The sequence below is a fragment of the Cyprinus carpio genome, chromosome A18 (genome assembly GCF_018340385.1).
Source record: "Cyprinus carpio isolate SPL01 chromosome A18, ASM1834038v1, whole genome shotgun sequence".
NCBI lineage: Eukaryota > Metazoa > Chordata > Actinopteri > Cypriniformes > Cyprinidae > Cyprinus > Cyprinus carpio.
In genome coordinates, this window is record NC_056589.1 from 15,609,004 (window position 1) to 15,632,056 (window position 23,053).

The 23,053-nt window shown below is 38.4% G+C and overlaps 1 protein-coding gene across 2 annotated transcripts in view; it reads left to right on the top strand.

Moving 5' to 3' along the window:
- LOC109110606 (signal-induced proliferation-associated 1-like protein 3) overlaps window positions 1-23,053 on the top strand; it is a 74,475-nt gene that overhangs the window by 46,715 nt on the left and 4,707 nt on the right. For both annotated transcript variants that reach the window (XM_042775132.1, XM_042775133.1), the window contains 15 exons: window positions 8-182; window positions 1,144-1,247; window positions 5,152-5,309; window positions 5,436-6,021; window positions 6,127-6,401; window positions 14,617-14,853; window positions 14,965-15,141; window positions 17,620-17,741; window positions 18,275-18,387; window positions 18,478-18,920; window positions 20,808-21,014; window positions 21,124-21,286; window positions 21,397-21,589; window positions 21,684-21,833; window positions 22,513-22,639. In XM_042775132.1, coding sequence (XP_042631066.1) covers window positions 8-182; window positions 1,144-1,247; window positions 5,152-5,309; window positions 5,436-6,021; window positions 6,127-6,401; window positions 14,617-14,853; window positions 14,965-15,141; window positions 17,620-17,741; window positions 18,275-18,387; window positions 18,478-18,920; window positions 20,808-21,014; window positions 21,124-21,286; window positions 21,397-21,589; window positions 21,684-21,833; window positions 22,513-22,639 — 3,230 coding nt within the window. The remainder of the gene's footprint in view (window positions 1-7; window positions 183-1,143; window positions 1,248-5,151; window positions 5,310-5,435; window positions 6,022-6,126; window positions 6,402-14,616; window positions 14,854-14,964; window positions 15,142-17,619; window positions 17,742-18,274; window positions 18,388-18,477; window positions 18,921-20,807; window positions 21,015-21,123; window positions 21,287-21,396; window positions 21,590-21,683; window positions 21,834-22,512; window positions 22,640-23,053) is intronic.

Sequence of the window (23,053 nt, forward strand, 5' to 3'; positions counted from 1 at the left end):
CCTATAGCTCAGTCAGAAACACAAAGTGGGCATCCTGCTGTGTCGAGCGGGACAGAGCACTGAGGAGGAGATGTACAACAATGAAGAGGCTACGCCAGCCTTCACCGCCTTCCTCGAGCTGCTGGGAGAAACTGTGTGTCTGAGAGGTTTCAACAAATATGCTGCCCAGCTAGACACCAAAAGTGAGCAAGGCTTTCTGTCTCTCTTACACGTGTCCTAAAAAGGCTCAGCATGATAAAGTGTCAAGCGATAAATCGCATCTCTTCCATGTTAATCAGAGTTCCAGTCCTAACCCACCGTGACCATCATAAGCGTAGTGTGTAAATACATTTTGACGGTCTCTTGGTTACAATTGAGGCGTCACACTGGGTAGCTCCATGAATTCACAGTGAAATTTCAAAATCTTGCTCAGGACGGCTCAAACAAACGCACTGTAATTCCATGTGATAGCACAGAAATTACACACTGCACTGTTTTATCTAACATTTTCAATGCTCATATCACACACAGACACACACACACACACACATATTTATTTATCTAAATGGGGGCATTCCATAGACTACTATTGGTTTTATATACAGCTAGTTATAAATATAACCTAACCTTACAGAAAATTTTCAGCATTTTTACTATATATGTATATATATATGTATGAGATTGTAAAACCGAAATAGATGTTGTTTACGCACACTCCATATCCAAAATTATATGTAGTAAAATCTTGATAGACGCTATTTGCTGTTATATAATGTACATTAGTATCCAAATGTCTGAGATAGCTAATAAAAAGGCTTCTGTTTTGCATTTATTACAAATTATATTGTAAGCATGACTATTTAAGTGAAAAGTTGAATTAACACAATATATAATTAATAAATTCATAACTGATGGTCATGTTCTCCAGTGTATGTGTGTGTGTGTGTGTATATATATATATATATAATATATATATATATATATATATATATATATATATATATATATATATATATATATATATATATATATATATATATACACACACACACGTTAATTTTAATTTGGGTTTAAACTTTTATACCATATTTTCAGTGCCGTACATTGACATGGTCACTGTACATTGTCTTTACAATGGTTAATATTCATGTGTTTGTTTAACAGCGGACTCAACTGGAACACACTCCCTGTATACAACCTATCAGGACTATGAGATCATGTTTCACGTGTCCACCATGCTTCCATACATGCCCAATAATCCTCAACAGGTAAGACACACACACACACACACACACACACACACATGCACGTCGGTACATCCAAAAGCCTGTATAGAACTGACATGACCCAACTTATCCTGTCACATCCCTCCCCCCTCTCCCACCTGGACAGACTCTCAGAATGTCTTGCACATTGTTCACATGCTATTCATTTTCTTTACTCATATTCAGCAGTGTGTTTGTGGTGGGCACTGCATGTGGCAGACTCAGTTTGCAAAGAAACATCTGGAATGCTAGTAAATTTTATAGAGTGGCAGCAGTAAATCCTGTGGAAATTCAGCAGCTCTTTTTTCACGCAACACAAGTGGCCACAGCTTCTGGATGTCCACTCTCAGAGTCTATTTTTTTGTTTGTTTTTGTTACATGTGGTTATGAAGGAATTGCTCTTGCTCTTTCTTTATCAGTTTGTTATTGTCAAGTTCTCCCGCTGTTTTTATATGCACTGGTGTATGAATCAGAGCAGGGTGTGGTTTTTACTGATTTCCATACTGTTGATTACGTTCCAGTAATGTGGCATCTTCTACCCTCAGGAAGTTTCATGTGCATGCATATGCGTCAACAACTTTGCAATAAAAACATTTGGTGAAAACACACTTAAGGCAATCTGACTTGGCATTTGCACATTTAACTTGCATAGTGTGATGTGCATCTGAGTTAAATAATAGAGTATTAACTGGGAAATAATGTAGGGAAAGACTAATTAAATTTTTAGAAAAAACATGTCTTTTTAGTAACGTTTTAATTGTTAATCATTATTGCTGTTATTTTTATGTATCACATTATGTATTATTTTAGTTTTTTTACTTTTTTTGTAAAGTTTTGTAGCACTTTGAATATAAGAAAGGCACATTGCAGTCCTTGCAGTCCACAATACAGGAATTTTTTTTTAAGTAATATTATTTTGCTTTTGTTTTTCTGCCTGTGCTGATATGATTATGTCCGCAACAAAGAAAACTACTTCTACAGAGGGAGAAAATTATTTTTTGCCAGTATAAAATGTACACGATTTAGACCAGGGACATATATTATTTGTTTTATTTAATATAAATAGAATATTTCAAAATTATTATTTTTGTAGCCATATATAACCATAATTTGGTTATGCAGAAATTACACAACTTTAAAGGGATACTCCACCCCAAAATGAAAATTTTGTCATTAATCACTTACCCCCATGTCGTTCCAAACCCTTTAAAGCTCCGTTCGTCTTCAGAACACAATTTAAGATATTTTGGATGAAAACCGGGAGGCCTGTGATTGTCCCATAGACTGCCAAGTAACATTGTCAAGGTTCAGAAAAGTATGAAAAGCATTGTCAGAATAGTCCATCTGCCATCAGTGATTCAACCGTAACATTATGACTTTATGTGTTTGGAACGACATGGGTGTAAGTGATTAATGACAAAATTTTCATTTTGGGGTGGAGTATCCCTTTAAGTAAATTCTGATCCGCTCCCTCTCAGATGACCTGCAGAGGGCAGTCTTTATCCATCAAGTAATTCTCTGTTTTTAAAGCACACACACAAAAAAATCAGCCACTCACATGGGAGTGTGATGTAGTGATTAAGGTGAGGTAGAATAGGATGTCAGGCTGTAGCATAATTTCAGGGTACAGGAGTGTACCCATCAGGACTCATTATAGGGGATGGGAGGACCATGCCAGCATTCAAGAAAGACCAGTGTTTCCATGGTTTTTCCTTTGTGTGTTGTTGAAATGTAAGATGGCTTATATAACTGATGCCCTCACACTGTTGCAAACGGGTGGGCAGCCTCTATTGCTCTGACTCAGATTGGAGGCCAGTCTTTCACAGAGACATAGAGATGCTGCTAATTTCACTGTCTGTTTTTAAATATAGATTAACTGTAGTTGTAAACATCGGTTCTCAGCATCTCTGCTGTCAGCTCTCTTAATAGATCTCCTAGAGTTCAAATGAGTTCATTTAACTCACAGAACATCTTGCCCTGATCACAGTTTAGAAAAGACAAATCAACTCCATACATAACAGCAGAGAATGGCACTCCTGAATGTTTTCAGATGTCTTTTTGCATTGTATGCCAGGCGCCACTGTATTGATATTCCTCTAACAATCTGGTTAGGGTTTGAACTAAACTACTAATCCTTAGTATTAACTTTCTGCAGTTAATTCATCCTGAACCAATTAATATACAGACTCTATTTAAATTTATCTGTTTCAGCTTTAATTTCAGATGTAGGTGTGTAGGTGATTAATGTATTTGCTTTTTTTTATAATTTGAAAACTTTGCATTTAAACATTCAAGAATTCCCATTAACATTGTATTTGAAATATAATATACACTTCTATTCAAAAGTTTGGGCTCTGTTTGATTTTATTTATTTGTTTTTTTGAAATTGGAAAATTTTTGTAACATCATAAATGTCTGTACTGTCACTGTCGGTGAATTTAATGCATGCATGCTGAACTAGAGTCTTCATTTATTTAAAGAAAAAACAAACTGACCCCAAACTTTCGAAAGGTGGTGTAATATATCTCCTTAAATAAAGTATGTGAAGGACTCAACTCACTCAAATGGTTCCAACAGCGTTCCAGAAGAGCCATTAGCATGTTGCTAAGCTAACAGTCAACCTATCAGGCACAAAGTGGGGCACCTAAAACACTTAAATACTATACATTTGCTACCTTGCACACACTGTTATTTCCTTCAGGAAATGTAATTCTAGCACAACTTGATCTTTTTACAGCATTAGGCCATTTTATTGCATGTGTTTTAGTGGCTTTCTCACAGATTGGTGCTGCAGTGCTGTTAGCAGGCCTTTTCACGCCTCTGTGTCTCTCACCACAGAAATCATTGTGCTTCTATGAAGATACTTCTGCCAGTTTCCTTTTTTTCTGTGTCCTTCAACAGAACACTCTATCCTTTCTCTCTCTTGCTCTCTCTGTCACTCACTTACTCTCTCTCCCTCTCCTACATTTTCCCTCTTGCAGTCTTGCTTTTAAATCTTTTAATTACTTTTGCGGGTACATTGTGTGCATTAAATGGTAACATAGGACTTACACTGAAGGACGGACCTGAGCCATATCTAGTAGGAACCACAATATCATACAGAACTATGAGTGGGCTCTTTAGACTTGGACTAGTAGGTGACCACCTATTCTTATCTCACTAGATAGTGCATCACAAAGAAGTCTTATCTGTCTTTTAAAGGTGGTGCTAAGCTGTTAAAAAAAAAGAAGAAGAAAAGAGACAGCTGGGGTTGCCAGCAGCTGTAGCAGTCTTTTAAGTTTTATCAGGTTAACTGAAAATTATAGTAAACAAAATGTATATTTCATTAACTGATATAATGATAATATAGCAAAGTCAGATTTTTCAAATGTCCTGTTAGACCTATTACTGTTTTTCACCGCGTTTAGTAAGGGAACTTTCTACCAATTAATAGTAGCATTTTTAGTCTTTCACCTTTAAAATTATAATCATTTTTAACAGTGAACTTTTTCATCAAAAGTACTCACTCTATATCAGCCCAGGACCTTGTAAATATGACTTTCTGTCCAGATGGACAGATAAAAAAAAAAAAAAAAAACCTGTATATCCTCACTCCCAGCATAAATTCAGCCAATCAGAGTAGAGCTTGTCAGATCAAGAAAGCTATTTTCAGTTCTATGTGCAATATGCATAAGACAGTCAGTGAATGTGGCCAGTCTGAAAGAATCCACCTAGCAGCCGTCTAGAACACCTAGCAACCACATAACCTCTGACAACAACTCAGAACACCTTAGCAACCATATACCAACATCCCTGCAAACATCTACAACAATGTGGCAACATTTTAAGTAAAAATATAGAGTTTTTGTTTGTTTGTTTGTTTTTGCATTGAGATTCTGATTTGCTCTTCCTTTCGTTTCTCTCACAGCTCCTGAGGAAGAGGCACATAGGAAATGATATAGTCACGATTATATTCCAGGAGCCGGGAGCCCTACCGTTCACTCCACAGAATATTCGCTCTCACTTCCAGCACGTGTTCGTCATTGTCCGTGTGCACAACCCTTGCTCTGACAACACCTGCTACAGGTTGGCCTTGTTTCCATAGCAACCTTTGCTAAGAACAGCATTGCATGTTGGCCTGTAGCTGATTACTGAGATATGTTATGAATGTAGTTCAGTGAGTAAAAACTCATCAGCTCTTTGTTCCTATAGTGTGGCAGTGACCCGCATGAAGGACGTGCCTCCATTTGGTCCGCCACTACCTTCAAGTGGATTGACGTTCCGTGACCCAGCTGCCTTCCGCGCTTTCCTACTGGCCAAGATCATCAATGCAGAGAATGCTGCGCACAAATCAGAGAAGTTCCATGCCATGGCAACCCGCACACGCCAAGGATACCTACGGGACCTGGCGGAGAACTGTGTTTCCACTACGCCACTTGACACGGCTGGCAAGCTGAACAATCTCATCTCTCTGGCCTCCAAACGCAAGGAACGCATCCGGGCACGCGAAGCTGCAGAAATGGGTGCCTTAGGGGCGCTTGTTTGGCGTGTACTTGCACAGGACTTCAGTGGCGGAGGCGCTGAGTTTCCATGTGCTCTAGCCATCTCCAACGAGTACATTGTCCTGGCGGACTGCTCCACCAAAGAGGTGATATTTAACTGTTTCTGTGCTGATGTGATTGGTTGGACAGCAGAGAGACTTGCACTGAAGATTTTCTATGGTAGAGGAGACCACGTTGCCTTACGGGTACCAGAGGGCAGTGCACAAGATGTCAGAGAGGTTGTGCAGAGACTTAAGGTAAGGTACTGATACAACATACATGGACAGTCAGTTCATTGGTTTGCATTATGGGATATGTCATTTAAAGTCTCTAAAATCCTGTCTGTGTTTTTTTCCTTGCAGGCATTGACTGTAGGTTGTGAAACGGTTGATATGACGTTACGACGTAATGGTTTAGGCCAGCTTGGTTTCCATGTGCGTTTGGATGGAACTGTGTCCGAAGTGGAGGAATATGGCTTTGCTTGGCAGGCAGGGCTCCGGCAGGGTAGCCGTTTGGTAGAAATCTGCAAAGTTGCCGCTGTGACGCTATCCCACGAGCAGATGATCGACCTACTGCGGACTTCGGTCACTGTAAAAGTGGTCATTATTCCACCTTTTGAAGAGGGAGGGGCCCGCAGGTGAGCCTTTTGGGAAATTGCATTTTCTTTGAGTTTGCAACCATTTAAAAAAAATCTAGATGTCTGCTGTTTGAGAAATCAGATGCTGTCTGTTGGGTGTAGTGTTCATTTTGTCAGCTATTTTTAGTTTAATCTTAGTCCTGTGTCAAATGTAACTTTTAGTTTTTATCATATTTAGTCAACTTGTCAAATTACACATTTACTCAAGTTTTAGTCGACTAAATGTCTGAGAATTTTAGTCTAGTTTTAGTTACTGGAAACGTACACATTTTCGTCATATTTTCATCTTACTGTATAATGGTTAAAATTATGAAAAAAACAATTATTTTGCTCAATTTTAATTGCAATGATTGTTGTCATCTGGGAAATTTATTTTTACAATTCATCAGAAGTTGCTCTTTCACCAATAATCACAAATCAATAGAATTATCGACTCGTATGCATGTTTTTTTTTACCTCATCTAACGTTAGTGTACAGATTTATAACAGGATATCAATTAGAGGCTAAATATACACTCACCCTGTCTACCTTATGAAAACTGGTGTAACAAAAACCTACTCTCAAATATTATAACAGAGAAATTCCTAATAGTAATTCCAATAATTCCAAATTGCATTAATGTTTCTCTTTTAAAACAACAGAGGTTGCATAAGTAACGTTACAACCACTATCAGAAACAATACAGTTGAGATCCAAGACAGAACACAGACTGGCTGAATGACACTTTCCTTTAAGCAGAATACCTCAAATGGAGATCGCTGAACTCCAGCTTACTTGTACAGTGCTATATGTCAGTGTTTTCAGATCACTGTGATCATAAAAGCTCTGATTGGGGGATTAAGTCTTAATATGAATGCTCACATAATAGAGTCTTGTACAGCAGTCTGAAATGTTTTGGCTCCACTTTTTTCAACAAAAATAAACAGATTTGGTAAAGTTTTTGATTTTTAAGTACATTTTAGTCTCATCTTTTTTCATCAACAATATTGTTTGTTCATTTAGTCTCAGTTATCGTTTAATGACCTTATTATCATCTCGTCAATCTCTCGTTTTCATTAGGGAAAAAACATTGATGAAACATTTTTCGTTATAGTTTTCGTTAACGAAATTAACACTAGTTGGGTCTCAGCCAACTTCCTCGAAATACTGTAAATGTCACAGACATGCGTCATGATTTATTAGGTCACAGAAGCCACGTCTGAAGTGGCACATATGGTATATAGACACAGAAGAATGACAGTAGCCGTGTGCAGAACATTACACACTTGCTCTGTTTGGCATATCTGTCAGATTTTTGGTAAGCATATGAACTATGAAGATCTTGACTAGTTTGCTCAGGTATCTTTGATTAAGGGTTGGAGCTAAACTCCGCAGTAGTGCTCCAGGGCTGGATTTGAGGAACCCTGGTGAAGCATCTTTAAGATGATTTAGAAAATGACACATCTGACACTGAATTAAGATGTATTAATTCAACTTATGAACTACAGATCCACCATATATGAACCATATTACTATACCAGATTTTTAAAGTTTTATCGATATTGGCCAAAAGTGGATGTTTAATTGTGCATACTTATTTCCCATATTTTTACATTTTAGTTTGGATTCTTGTAATATTTACTTGAAAGTAATCTTTAATGCTAATAAGTTAATATTTAGCAAATCTCAAAATGAATGTCAATTTTTCATACTGCGCATTAATATTGTGATGCCAACATTTACTGGTAGCATTTAAAATGAATGGCTTTAGATTTCTGTTTTAGTTTTAATTTATTTTCACAAAACAGTATCAATTTTTAAATCTGCTGTTTATCAGTTATCAGCTGTGGCCTAATGGTTAGAGAATTGGACTTGTAACCAGAGGGTCGCAGGTTCGAGACTCAGTGCTGGCAGGAGCTGTAGGTGTGGGGAGGAAATGAACAGTGCTCAATACCCATGACCACAGGTCATTACCAATACTTCTATAGCATTTATTGATATTAGTTAATGTTAATTTCAACATTTACTAATGCATTATTAAAATCAAAATTGTATTCCCAAATTGTGTTTGTTAACATTAGTGAATGCACAGTAAACTAACATAAACAATGAATAACTGTTTTTTTCATTAACTAACATGAAGCATTTTTAAGAGGTTTCCAGTTAAAAAAAAATATGGTCCTGCAGGTCAGAACCACAAATCATTTCCCATATGTATTTCATTGTATATCTTTTTATACCTTGTTCCTGTACATACTTTGACAAACAGTTTTAATTGGTTTATTTGAACATTTGTTGAGCAAGACATAATACCATATAATTGTTCTTGCAGTAATTTATTTATTTATTCATTTTTTTATACTACACATTCACTTCTGAATCAGTTTAAGGTATGATTGTTTGGACATTTGCTGGGAAGGAAATGTAGAGATTGGACCTCTTGGAACTTTAAAGGGGTCATACGTAGCTTTTTTTAAAGATCATTATTTTGTGTATTTGGTGTAACAAAATATATTTTGACATGCTTTAATGTTCAAAAAACATTATTTGTCAAATACTGTACATTATGGTAGGTCCTCTATACCCCGCCTCTCTCAAACGTGTCGTTTTCTACAAAGTCCCTCCTTCCGACAAGTGCAGTCTGCTCTGATTGGCAAACTGACCCCGTGCATTGTGATTGGCCGAACACCGCAAGCACTCGTCATAAATGCAACGCCCCTTTCCATAATCGCGAGCGTCATCTTTCAAAATAAATGTAAAGTCAGTTAATAATGTCCTTAGTTTTACCATCAGTTCAAGCCCGAAAGGGGAACAGATCGCGTGAAGACAGTGATGAAGCTCCTATGTGTTTGCAGTACACAGTTAAGACAGCTGACTCCACTGTGTGACCCTGTCTCTCCCCACCCCCCCCAGGTTGCGCAAAACTCCCGCATTTGAACAGAATAGTACTTAAACAACAAAACATACTTACAAGCTGATTCAGAAGCGCCAGATTGTCGTAGCTCAGAATTACCTCCTCTCCTAGGTTCACGAAACGTCGTCCATAAAATTTGCTGTTCTAAAATCTTAAAGATTCCTAAATGCATCTACTTTCGGAAGTCCAAACAAAGTGCTTTTGCTTTCGCCCAGATACACACACAGCATCTCCCTGACATGGCTGCTTCAACAATAACTGTGGTAACTGAAACCATGCCTTTTTTCAGTGCGTCAACATTTGGGCTGCACTATGCAAATATTTCCACATTGTGACGTAGACATGCAGGGGTGTGTTTGAATGAGCCGTTTTAGGGGGGCATGGCAGAGTCTTAACTTTGATAAAGAATATCTCTTTGGGTTTGAGACTTTAGTCTTTGCAACTTGAAATCACCTCATATGACCCCTTTCATTAAATACCACTGCAGAGGAGATTTTGATCAGAATGTTAGATAGCTCTTGTGACTCCATTAAATTCATTCCACTTTGATAAATTATTAATGGAGAACACCATAAAAGACTGTCAGACTCCAGCCTGTCTCATAGTCTAGAGACAAGAGCGTCGACTGCTTCCTTCATTCGGTGTACTGTTGCCTATGATGTTTCAGAGAGCATCAAATCCCTTCATTACGTCTGTTTAAAAAAAAAAGCCAGATATACAATAAGTGCAGCCCAGGTACATTCCTGTGCAATCCTGGAATCCTTTTCTTTGAAAAAGACAGAAAAAAAATCAAATATAAATCCTGTCAGTGTTTTCACTTTCCCAGAATAGACATTCTCTGACAGATGAAGGCAGAAACCTCAACTCAGCAATAGTCATTCTGTACAGAAAACCGCAGCTTTAAGCTTAAAATCTGGGCAGCAGCACATTTCGGATTGGACAGGGCTGTTGTTATTGTGTTTTCGCCCTTTGCACCCCTCTGGAGACCCATTCTTGTTTTGGAAAGATTAATGATGAGCCTCATGGCAGAATTAATGCTGCTTGTTATAAACGCCCGTCGGCTGGAACCCCTCTGATATAATTCAAAGATTCAGTTTCACTGTTTTTATAGGCGATACAAAAAACACTACATGTATCTTCAAACAAGAGGGAAAAAGCTTTTGTTTCTCTCACTCGTACCTCCTCTTTGTCTGATGCAACACACACACACACACACACCCGTGCGCACACTTAAATACACACACAGGCACTCACCAGATTTTGAGAACGTTGGCAGACGCCTCAGTTCTCAGGGGAACAGTGAGTGGGAGTGTTAGAGAGAGAGAGAGAGAGAGGGACAGAGACAGAGAGAAAGAGAGTGTTAGAAGAGAAGAGGAGAGAGGGATGGAACAGTTTACTAATGAAAACAGTGATTATGTGAAGCCTCAATTTTGCTGCATCGAAAAGGTACGTACAGTATTCAGACACATCTAGACTTCTAAACTTCGTATTTTGGCCTTCAAAATCAAAATGCAATTTTTTATATCTATATTCTTAATGCACATTGTGTTTCATATGGCATGTTTGACTGTTTAGCATCGCATGACTCTGAACTTTCTTCTGAGTGGCTGCTGTTAGGGGCTAATTACTCAGCAGCGTGTTAGCGGGACATGTGTTCGCCGTTGTGGTTAAACTCCTTTTGAGATGTTCTCTCTCGCGCACAAATGCATCCCGACACCTCCCACCCACACCGTGCCGTGGAACGAAAGAGCGTGTTAATTGCATGCTTCGACATGCTTGTCTTTCCGTCATTCTATCTCTTTCGTTTTTCCCTCCTCTGTTTGTATCTCTTCCCTCTCAGTGGTCCAGCCTCTGTTTGTCGAGGAGTGCCAGGGGAGCAGATTGCATGAGACTACAGCCTGGAATCTGTGAAAAAGGGGTTAAAAATAAATAAATAAATAAATAAATAAATAAAGGGGTTTTAATTGAGAAATGTGAGGCTGACAGGGAACGGGCAGCATGTTTAGCATGCAGGGAAAGAATATAAAGAGCGTAGATGCTGAGGCATGTCTGTGCGCCTCCTTGCTCGGAAACAAAGTGGGAGGAACACCCCTCCTCCTCTTTCTCTCTCAATCTCACCCTCCCTCTCTCTCGTTCCTCTTGTTATCATAGTGAAAGAGAGGATTGGATGGGTGGAGAACAGAAATCTGTGTGTGTGTGTGTCTGGTTGTCAGGGCTCGTTTGTACTTCAGCTGTCAGTCAGAGCCTCATGGCGCTGCCGCGGACATCCGATACAACAGTCTGGTCTACACTCGGAGGTTGGTGATGGGCTTGGAGACAAAGAGAGGGTGGATGTGAAACACTGGAACTCAATTGTATCACAGCAATGAATGACACAGGAATGAAAATACTTGGACACGGTGAAGGTGTTGGACGGGTTGATAGATGGATGGATGGATGGCAGTAAAAGAGGAGTGGTGGAGCTGACAGCACTCTTTTAGTGGTGAAGAGGAAGATCTCCAGTGCTGTAACATGAGGCTGTGCTCATGTATTTCATGCTCAGGGTTTTTCTAGCCTTTGTCCAAACGTGGATTTTGGAAGCGTTTATGTGTGCTGAGGAATTGTTATGTTTTATTATCTCAAGTGAAACACAATGTACAGTAGAATTCAAAAGTCTGAGACCACATTGAAAATATGGGATTTTCATTTAATCCGGATTTTTTTTTTAAACAAAATGTAAGATTTGGATTACACTTTATTTAAAGGTGTCCTTGTGTAAATTTTCACTTAAAATTGAGTAATATAAATTAGCAACATGTACTTGCTATAGGGTTAGGATTAGGCTTAGTTGCGTGTAATTATGGATAATTTACTGTTATTACTGTAGTACATGCAATGTGTAACAAGGACACTGTAAAATAGTTTTACCAAGATTTGTACTATTTAAAATAATTGTACTATTTAAAATAATTGTACTATTTAAAATGTTGTATTATTTCAAAGTTCCAGAGCCCTGCACAACATGAGGAAAAAAATGGTTTGTTTATTAATTTGTACCCTCATTTTAACTAAATCGTGGACATTTAGTCGCCAGTCATTTACTCCACTTAAACCCCTCCCCTTTTAACAATCAATCACATGCTCGCATAATTTTTCACTCAAATTGCTATGCTCGTAATATAATTTGTAATGAAAGATGTGTGAAAAAAATAGTTAAATGATAGCATTTTTATTAGTGGTCTCAGACTTTAGGGCATCTTTGTAGGTGGCAGGTTTAAATAAACCTGAGTTTTACCAGTACAGTTGATAGTTAGTATTAAATTTACATCATCTATCCTCTATACAGTCTCAGCGTGTCGGTGTAGTCAGTCAGGGCTAGTTTATGTGCCCTCGTGGTCTTCAGAAGAGAGTTTTTTGCTGTATTAGACAGACGCGCTGTGGAGTCTAGTGTGTTTTCCACTCTCCCCTCCTCCTCTTGCTCTCCTCCTTCCTTCCTTTTGTCTTGTTTTGGCTTTCTGACTCTCGGTTTGTCTGTCTGTCACTCCCTGTGGATGGGGGATAATAATAGCAGCATACAATAAAGATGATGATGTATGAAATATAGATGTCAAGGGGCAGAAGGTGCTACTAGAGAAAAGGTTGGAATATCAGGTGAACTGTGGGGCTTTGGTTATATTTGCTAGTGGCTGGATGGGTAGGATAACCAGGATAGCAGTGCTTTAATGGACTTCCTGGTCTTGTAACCATACACTACTGGTAAGATTTTTTAATGTTTATAAAAGAAGCCTCTTATGCTCACCAAGGATGCATTTATTTGATCAATAAATACTAATATTGTAAAATCTTATGACTGTTTCTATTGTAGTGTATTTTAAAATGTAATGTATTCCTGTGATGCCAGAGCTGAATTTCCAGCAATCTACTATGAATCTACTTTTTTTTAGGAAACAGGTGCATATTTTTTCTAGATTCTTTGATTAAAGATGGCTCAGAAGAACAGCATTTACTTCAAATAGTTTTTTTTTTTTTTACATTATAGATGTTTTTATTGTCACTCTTGATTAATTGAATGCATCTTTGCTGAATAAAAGAACTGACCCTAAACTTTTGAAACAGTACTGATGAAGTTTTTAATGATTTTGTCAGGAAATGTGCTGACCCTCTCTGCTGACAAACTAAATAGAGGTAGAAGAGATTGATAAAAGTTGATGTTTAGAAGAAAGTCAAATCAAAGGACAGTTACCTTGACTTGAGTCCTTGTGTGAAAGTGCTGACACTCTGACACAGAGTGGGTTTCAGTTTCTCATCATCATCAGAAAGCAGAGACCCAGAGGGATTCTCCCGCTGAGGAGAGCGTTTCATCCTCATGCTGTTCAGTAGGGGTTGGTATACTGGTCAACAGGAGTTTGGGACTAATCTGCCAATGAACCAGACGCCCTGTGCTCAAGTACACATTCAAATTACTGCAGAACCATTCTTTTGAAACATCCCTTAAAATCTGTAACCTTTAACACAGGATGAATAGTTTTCGTCTGGCACTAGGGTTTTAAATCAGTCATAATCAACCTAGTCTCACAGACTTTTGACTTGAGACAAGCCGTCTGATCCTCATTTCAGCTTACTCTGATTAAGAGCTACCTGTTAAGACAGGAAAAGACTGACATGCTAAATGTCAAGCCACAAAAATTGCTTTGGGGTGGTTTATCTAAAACGCAAACTTTAATAAACCAGCGTGGATATGTATAATAATAATAATAATGTAATGCAAATAAAATAATGGCGTGGCAGTTTCAGAAGCTGCAACAATGATCATTGTGGTTCCCAGAGGTTTTAATATATTTATTTATATTTATATTATCTGCTATTCAAAAGTTTGGATTCAGTGGGATTTTTAAGTAATTAATACATTTAATTACATAATTACATTTAACAAAGATGCATGATCAGAATTGACATTTAGAATGTAAGAAAAGATTTCTATTTTAAATAAATGCTGTTCTTTTGCACTTTCTATTTATTAGAATCCTGAAATAATCAGTTTCAAAAATATTAAGCAGCAAAACCATTTTTAACATTGATTTCTGAAGAACTGGGTGATGCTGAAGATTGGAGTAATTTTAAAATATGTAACAGTTATTTTAAAAGATTTTTAAAACCAACCAAACTTTTGTAGAGTATTGTATAAATTAGATAGATAGATAGATAGATAGATAGATAGATAGATAGATAGATAGATAGATAGATAGAAAAATATGTTTAGTCATGAACTGATAACAGTTTTAGAGTACTTGGTTATTTACATATGTAAAAATGAATAATGTATGGAATGATTGTGTTTGTAGGGGCTGTACAGAAGAGCACGAGATGAAGATGATGGAGCAGAAGGGAGAAGTGGAGCCAGTGGCTGCAAGCTATCGTGCTGGGCAGCAAACCCCAGTATGGCGCTGGGACAGCCCCCCTGGTACACACAGCTCTGCTCAGCGCTGGACCCCCAGCGGACCCCCACCAGTTCCCAGCCGTACACACAAAGCTCTGGTCCCCATTCCATACAGAGAACCCCAACACATCTCTGCAAAAAGGTGAGACATTTGGGCATATAGTTAAAATCTCAGGGAAACCAACTGTTGGCCAGATCTTTTGGCCTTGTTTTTCTTCTCACTTGCTATTTCCATGTCCTGTCTTTCCCACAGGCCTGTCAGTTACCCAGAGAACCATTACAGTGTGTCTCCTCTTGGCGTGGACAGAGGGATGCCATACAGAAACCCTTCGGCTAGTTTCTCCAGTCCAAGCTCTGGGTTCAGCTCCACCGCACTGGGGGTGCCGGGACTCAGCGGACCCTTTGTCCACTATAAAACCACTCGAGACGGGTCAGTTGTTTTATTTTTTGAAGCGCTTGGCGTCAGTACATTGCAACACTTTCCCCTGACTGTCTGTTGTTTTAGTTCAGAATATAAGAATTCTGAGAGAGATTCACACACTAAAATTCATAGATGAGCCATTCATTGCCAACTTGGGCTAATTTCAGCATTTTGACTACAGTATATATAGATATACACTCAGATTCTTGCTTAATAAATCCTGTCAGGGTGTTTATTCTGAAGGGATTTCTTTTGTGATAATGAGTGGATAATTGTACATTATCTCACTTGTTACAAGGCTATTGATGGAATGAATAAATGGATATGTAATCTTGATTTGAAATAATTGAATGTAGTAAAGTGGCTGTGCATGATGTGTAAGGAGTGATTAACACAGAACAAGTTTTTGTGTTTAAAAACACAAGATGCAGAGCATGAATGGAATTTAAAAAATGCTAATTATAGAGATGTATTTTTTAAATCTTCAACTGCTTTTAACCTGAGCGCTGCATTTTTAGAATGATGCTGCAGAACACTCATCTGCAGTGGTCAATCACGTCTAGCACATGTAGAAAAACAATGAAAAAACAGCAGAGAGCAATGCAAAAACTGTGACAGTTCAAGAAAACTTCTCTGGCATGATGAATTGAACTTCCCAACTCTGTTTGCTTTCAGAGACATTATTGACATGTCTGTATTGCTTTCATTTAATGTAAAACTACTGATACAGCAGAGGCTGTAAATGTTAGTGAGGGTAGAAATGAACATCTTCAGGCGCTGTTTACCATCATCAGTGGGTGTGTCTGATGGGTAAATGAGAGGCTGCGGTTGAGGCATGTATCAGCTAGACCTAGACTGCTGCTGATTCACAAGCCTATTATGTGTTTGTGTATGATTGTATATGTGTATAAAGCAGAGGTCATGGCATGTACAGACTTTCATAGTGCTGTGCTGTGTGCTTGATGGTTAGCTGCCCGGTTTAACCAGAGGAGCTTGTTGTGAATGTTTGGGGTTTTTTGAAGTTGACACACACTGAATTTTTCACAGTAAGACTAGGAACAAGAAGAATCATGTTGTCGTCTTTGTATTTTTCCCTTTTTTAGTGTTTCCTAGTCACATGCATTCATATTTAATGTAATTAAAAAAGTGGGTCATTGATTAGCATATCCTGGTTGTTCTACATCTAATTAGGACTTGTCCCCTCCACACACTGTCCCCATGAAAAACACCTCAAATATTTATAGAGCACACAAAGAGCTTTATTAGCAAGATAATTCAGCTGATTATGCTTCTGAACCATAAATCAAAATGGGACCCTGCTTGTTAGCACATATTTTACTAGTCTTGTGGCGAACATTTAATCTGTGCAAGTTAATCTACAGAAATAAATAGTCTTCGTAATCTTTAGTCAACACCTGAAAATGTGCTTCCCTTCTGGAATGGCGCTCATTTTCTGCTGACATCAGTTTTACCGCCCGAGGCAGAACATTCTTAACCCTTCTTCTCCAACCTACAGTTTTCTGTGAGCTAGAGATTATGAGGAGTTGAGCTCAATTCAAGCCCCATCCTCTAATATGCAATATTCCGTTTCACTTGGAAATACATTTTAATACTAAAGTTCCAGCTCACGCAATGTTTAAAGTTTCCCTTGAATGTGTCGACAGTTTAAAGTGCATTAGAGCGTTATAGAGAGATGTTGGGGTACTGAGTCTGTTAGCATTTCACACTGACTCTGCTTATGATGGTGATTCAGAAAGATCTGCTAGTGAGTGCTATTATTAGTCCCATCAGATGTAGTCGTACATCACTGCTCAAACCCACAAGGTGACAAGTGACCGAACATTTGGATTGCAACACTCTGGATTCAATGTGGCATGTTGTGTATGAGGCAGATTTTGCTGCGTTATACCAAATAAAATGTTTTATTAAAGTCAGCATGAAAAGAAAATTTATCCTACTGTCTAAATGAATGGTATATCTTATTGTGAACAATTCATCTGTGCGTGTTTCTTTTTTTCCTTTTTTAAAGTTGATTTGACCTTGAAGGTTCCAATCCACACCTCCGATGGATAGAACCAAGTCCACACCTACAGTTTTACACTATACATCACATTACAGAAGAAAAGATCTCTCTGTATTTCAATTTCTGTGCAACTTTTAAGAGAAACGTCTTTATCTGCCTCTGGGACCAAACTCCCCTCCAACCACCTGTCATGAACGAATCCTTTCCACAATCCAATAAATTCTGATGATTAAAATCACATCCCTTGTTATCTGTGAACTGTATTTCATGTTAACTGCTCTAAGCATTTTCCACTGCTTTGCTAACTCTAACCACATGTCCTTCTTCCAAAACACTGCTCTCTAATGAAATGCCGGCCAACCTAAAACGAGTTGTCAGAATTTACTGTAGCTGGTTAACATGTTATAGTAAGTTAAATAAGAATATATTTAATAACATGTTAATATTTGTTGTGTGTGTTGTAGGTTTGGGTCAGTCCAGCGGTCTCTCCAGCCATTTGATCCACACGTCACTGTCGATGTCTCGAGTGGAGAATCATCATCTGGCTTCACTAGCCAAGAAAGCACGATGGAGCGCAACAAGTCCGGTAAACAAACACACATACTGCAGAGACATTTATGGAGAACCAGTCTTTAAACAAAAACTGCTGTACTACTGTATATGTGTTTTGTGTACCGCCCCATTACTGAGGGAACTCTGCCCTCTGCTGGAAACACTGAAAATATTAATAAATACTATAATAGTATGAAATAATACTAAAATAATACTGAGTCTGATATAGAAACACAACAAACATCTGATTATCAAGCACAATGAAGAGTGTCAAACACTCACAGTATGGGGCTGACAACCAGGTAGAAAGCAACTGGAAGCAATTCATTTTGAATGAGTCACTGATTTGTCTAATGACGATGCAATGTGTTCGGTAACACAAAGTTTAGAAAAGTTAAACAAAACTTATCCGTCTCCTGTTAAATCTAAAGTCAGGTTAAGGCAAGATGGAATTTATGTTTTATAAGATTAATTATTGCTTTAGTTTGAAACTTTTAAAGGGCATGTAAACAGTTTTGTGTCCGTGTGAATTGGACTTTAACCCATTTGTGTTTGTGTGTTGGACAGAGCACGTGTGGCATGTTCCTGCTTCATCACGAGGTGTGTCAGTGGGCTCAGCTCCGAGAAGACAGACTCGACAGGACGTTGCAGGGAAAGACTCTCCAAACCGCCCCTCTAAGGTAAGAAGTCATCTTCATCATCAGGGCAACCAGGAAGTTATGTTATTTGGCCCTTGTGTACTAATCACTCTTCCTCCTGCTCTCTCTCAGGGTGAGGCACACTATTCCAGTCACTCCAGCAGTAACACACTCTCCAGCAATGCTTCCAGCAGTCACAGCGACGAGCGCTGGTTTGACAGCATGGGAGGTGGGGTTTCTGGTGCCCTGAGTGACCCCTCAGACCCCGACCCAGACCATATGGGCAAGGGAGGGTCCAGTGACAGTGGCATCGATGCATCTCTTTACACACCAAGTCCTAACACTAAAGGAGCCAAACCTAGCCGCAGCTTAGCAGGAACCCCCCATAAACCTCTGCATGGCTCTGCTACCTACAGCGGCTTGCAGGAGCTGTCCGGAGCGGGAGGGAGGGCGGCAGGAGAGGGTCGTCGCAGGGAGTCGTCACCCGTCATTGCATCAGCCAATCAAAGCAGGAACTATCGCACACGCACATTCCCCCCTCCTGGATCAGCCAATGTTGACAACTTCAAACCAAGGTATTGTATTTATATTAGTGTTCAAAAGTTTGGGGTCAGTAAGATTTTTTTTTTTTAAGAAATTAATACTTTTATTTAGCAAGAATGCATTAATTAATCAAAAGTGACAGTAAATACATTTATAATGTTACAAAAGATTTCTATCTTAAATGCTGTTCTTTTGAACTTTCTATTCATCAAAGAATTTAAAAAAATGTATTACAGTTTGCGCATAAAACAGTTTTAACACTGATATTAATAAGAAATATTTCTAAAGCACCAAATGAGCGTATGAGAATGTTTTCTGAAGGATCACGTGACACTGAAGACTGGAGTAATGTCTGCTGAAAATTCAGCTTTACCTTCACAGGAAAAAATTATCTAATAAAATTAGTAGTAATTTTAATAATATTACACAATATTACTGTTTTACTGAATCTTTAACCAATAAATGCAGCCTCGATAAACATTAGAGACTTTAAAAATTTTTTTTTTTTTTTTTAAAAACATAATACAAAAACAAAACATATAAAATAAAATATAAAAAAAAAATAAAATCACAAAAAAAATAACTGAAATAAAAAAACTTTAACATAAAAAAAAATATGTTGCCATATAAACTAACTGAAATAAAATGAGTTGAAGTACTACAATAAAAACTTTTGAATGCTAGTGCGAAGCACAACACACATATGGGATAATTCAGGTCTGATCAACAAACAAATGCACATGAACAGCAGTGATGGCCAATAATGGATTATGCCAGCAATTATAGCATGTTACGCATGTGTTTTTCAGTGTTAAAGGGGTCATATGATGTGATTGTGTCTTTGGAGTGTTACAAGCTCTTGGTGCATAAAGAAGATACAAGTCCAAAGAGATATTCTTTGTAAAAGTTAAGAGTCAACCACACCCTCCTAAAATGGCTCGTTCTAACACGCCCCCACATGTCTGTGTCACTATGTGGGAAGATTTGCATAACGCCGCCCAGATGTTCACGCAAAGAAAAAAGGCGTAACTTTGCCACCATGTTGTGGAGACGCTGTGTGTTTAGTTGTGAAAGCAAAACTACTTTGTTTGGCCTTCCAAAAGAGGATACAACTAGAAATGGTTAAGTTGTATTTACAACACTGTTCCAGAACAGTTCAACCCAAATATTCAGATGTGTGCAGCGCATTTTTGCGGAGGACAAGGACTATTTACCTGGAAGAGTAGCCTATAATGGCGGTTCCTGTTTCTATAAAGTGGGGCAATTCCAACTTTGCAAGGACAGTCTGGTGCTTCTGAATCACAGCCTGTAAGTACGTTTACATATTTAAAGAATCTGCCACTGATGATTCAAACGTGAGTTTTGAGCAGTGTGGAGTAACGCTGTTTGTCGTTTCTCAGATCAAAAAAACAGACATGGTTTTATGTTTAAGCAGTGCGATACGCAACGCAATGCATAAAAAGACAGTATAAGTCATTATAATCAGTAATTATGTGCCCACTGGATGCAACAAATGCCTCGTTTGTAGTGGGTTTTATTGGTTTTGTCTCGTCGCACCGGGTACTCAGCATCACAGTATGTTAAGGGACGTAACATTTCCGTCACACGCTTGAGGCATTTGGCCAATCACAGTGCACTGGATAGCTGGCCAATCAGAGCATACCTCACTTTTCAGAATGATGAGCTTTGTAAAAATCTACGTGTTTCAGAAAGGTGGGGCATAGAGGAGCAACAATAATGTACATTATGTGCAAAATAATGTTTTTTTTTTTTATCTTAAACCGCATAAACACATTGCATTACACCAAATACACCAAATAATATTATTTTTAGCAATGTCATATGACCCCTTTAATAATTCAGTATAAACCTGACATACCGGCATATGAATTACGTGTATTTTTGTTTCTGGGATTTAGGACCTGCTATACCCCTCAAGGGTACAAGACCCCTGCTGTGGTCGATAAACCCCAGCCTTTCAGAGCTTCAACAGTCACACCCACATCAGGCTCTGGCCAGCTCTCAAGCTCCGCCCCCAAGTCATTTAGTAAAAGCAAGAGTACATGGCAACAGGAGGAGAACAGCACAGCAACCAGCACCACCTCCACTGACAGCAACAGCAACAAGTATGTGTGTTTGTGAAATCTGTATTTCATGTTTATGAGAAGGCTGATGGATTATGAAATAGATGCATGACATCTGAATCTTGGTCTTGATTATTATGTGTGCTTTCAGGCAGGTGGATACGAACAGTAAGAATGTGTTCGGACAGCCCCGGTTACGTGCCTCTCTGAGGGACCTGCGCTCACCACGAAGATCTCACAAGAGCACCATTGAGGACGACTTGAAAAAGCTCATCATCATGGACAACCCTGCAGAGACACCATCAAGGGATGCGGTGAGCACGCACGAACAGCCCTAAACCGAGACAAAAAATGCAAACCTCTGCTTATTCACATGACAATCTTTAAACTCATTTGTGCATTGTGTGTTTGTGCTCCTCTACAGTCTCCTCATCGGACCTTGCAACGTACTTTCTCAGATGAGAGTCTGTGCAGTGGACGGAGAGATTCTAGTTATGCAAGCACGCCTCTTTTTGAAGGACAAGTGCCGCCCAGTGACCTTCTCTTCACTTGCACGCTGCCTACTCGCCGCCACGGTCACAACACCAATAATTTAGCCCTCATGCCTAGTAAGAAAGGTAGGTGTCATTTGCTTGTCATAGTCAGTTGGTAAGCTTTTACTGTTATCTGCTAATAGCTTTGGAGTAAACAGTCAAATTTTTGTTTTCCCAGTACCGTTGTCTGCATCAGAATTATCTCTAACTGAGGTGAGGGATAAAGTTCCACCTCTCAGAAGACTGGACCCTGGACTCATGCCCCTTCCTGACACTGCCTGTGGTCTAGAGTGGTCCAGCTTAGTTAATGCGGCCAAAGCATATGAAGGTATGAGGCAGTTTTTGTCTGACACGTCTGATTCTCAAGTCAAACTTAGATACTTTAAGTTATGGGAGCCCATTTATGTTTTGGTTAATCATAATTATTACCAAATAAGGTACATCGATAAAAATTGTGAAGCAAGTCGATACTGATCTTTTTTTCCATCATTGGGACTTTTTATTTTGACAATATCTTAATTTTGACATTTTAAATCATAATTCAGACTTTTTTTTTATCTCAATGACAAATTTTCATTTGATTTCAACATCTTATGTAATTGATTTTGTTTTTTCGACTTCCATAATTTTTACATTTTAAGTCTTGTTATATAATTGCATAATTGCAACTTTTTCTCTCACAATTCTATACTTTTTGGTCGTAATGATAATTTACCAAATAATTTTTTTTTTTCTCGTGTGGCAGAAATGGGCTTCCATATGAAGCTGATTTCATGCTTTCTCCTAACCTGACTTGATATGCATTGACTATAAGTAAGCCATTATTTGGATGAATCCACTGAAGAGTGTAAACACTGTGACTCTGTATGGTTTACAGACTTTACCTTTAAGTTTCTTTTGTTCTTGTACAATCCCATTAATTATAAAAAGGCTGTAAGTATAAAGAATAAAGGCTATGTAGTATAAAATCATCGTAAGCTGAATGATTAAATCTGTGTTTTTTACAGTGCAAAGAGCTGTTTCTTTATTTTCATTATCTGAGTCTCATGCGGGCAGCAATGAGTTGAGACCCGTCATCAGCCCGGTACATTTCCACACGCCACAGACTCCCCGCACCACTCCTACTTTCAGCAGGTAAGAGGCACACACATACCCCTGTACTGTAACAAGATACAACTAAAATCAACTGCTTTAAGTTTTTCAGGTAGGTATAACAGTAATATTCAGGTACAAAAATAGCACAGAAACGGAATAATCTAGTTAACTTTACAATAACACTGGTTAGTCTTCAATGTATAAATAAACATTAATGACAGACAGCAGCAGGTTTTTTAGGTTGCTGTCTCTTTAAGACCACATGCATGGATCTATACATAAGTTTTGTTTCTCATCTGTTTACAGTCACTTAATAGCCTGTATACTGACAGTGTTTAGTATAAATCACTGTTTAGGTAAATACTCATCAAGGAGAGCATTTTGACATAATTTTCTATGTATTTGGCCGTTTACACACAATATGGCGCAAAACAACTTTATTTTGTAGTCGTG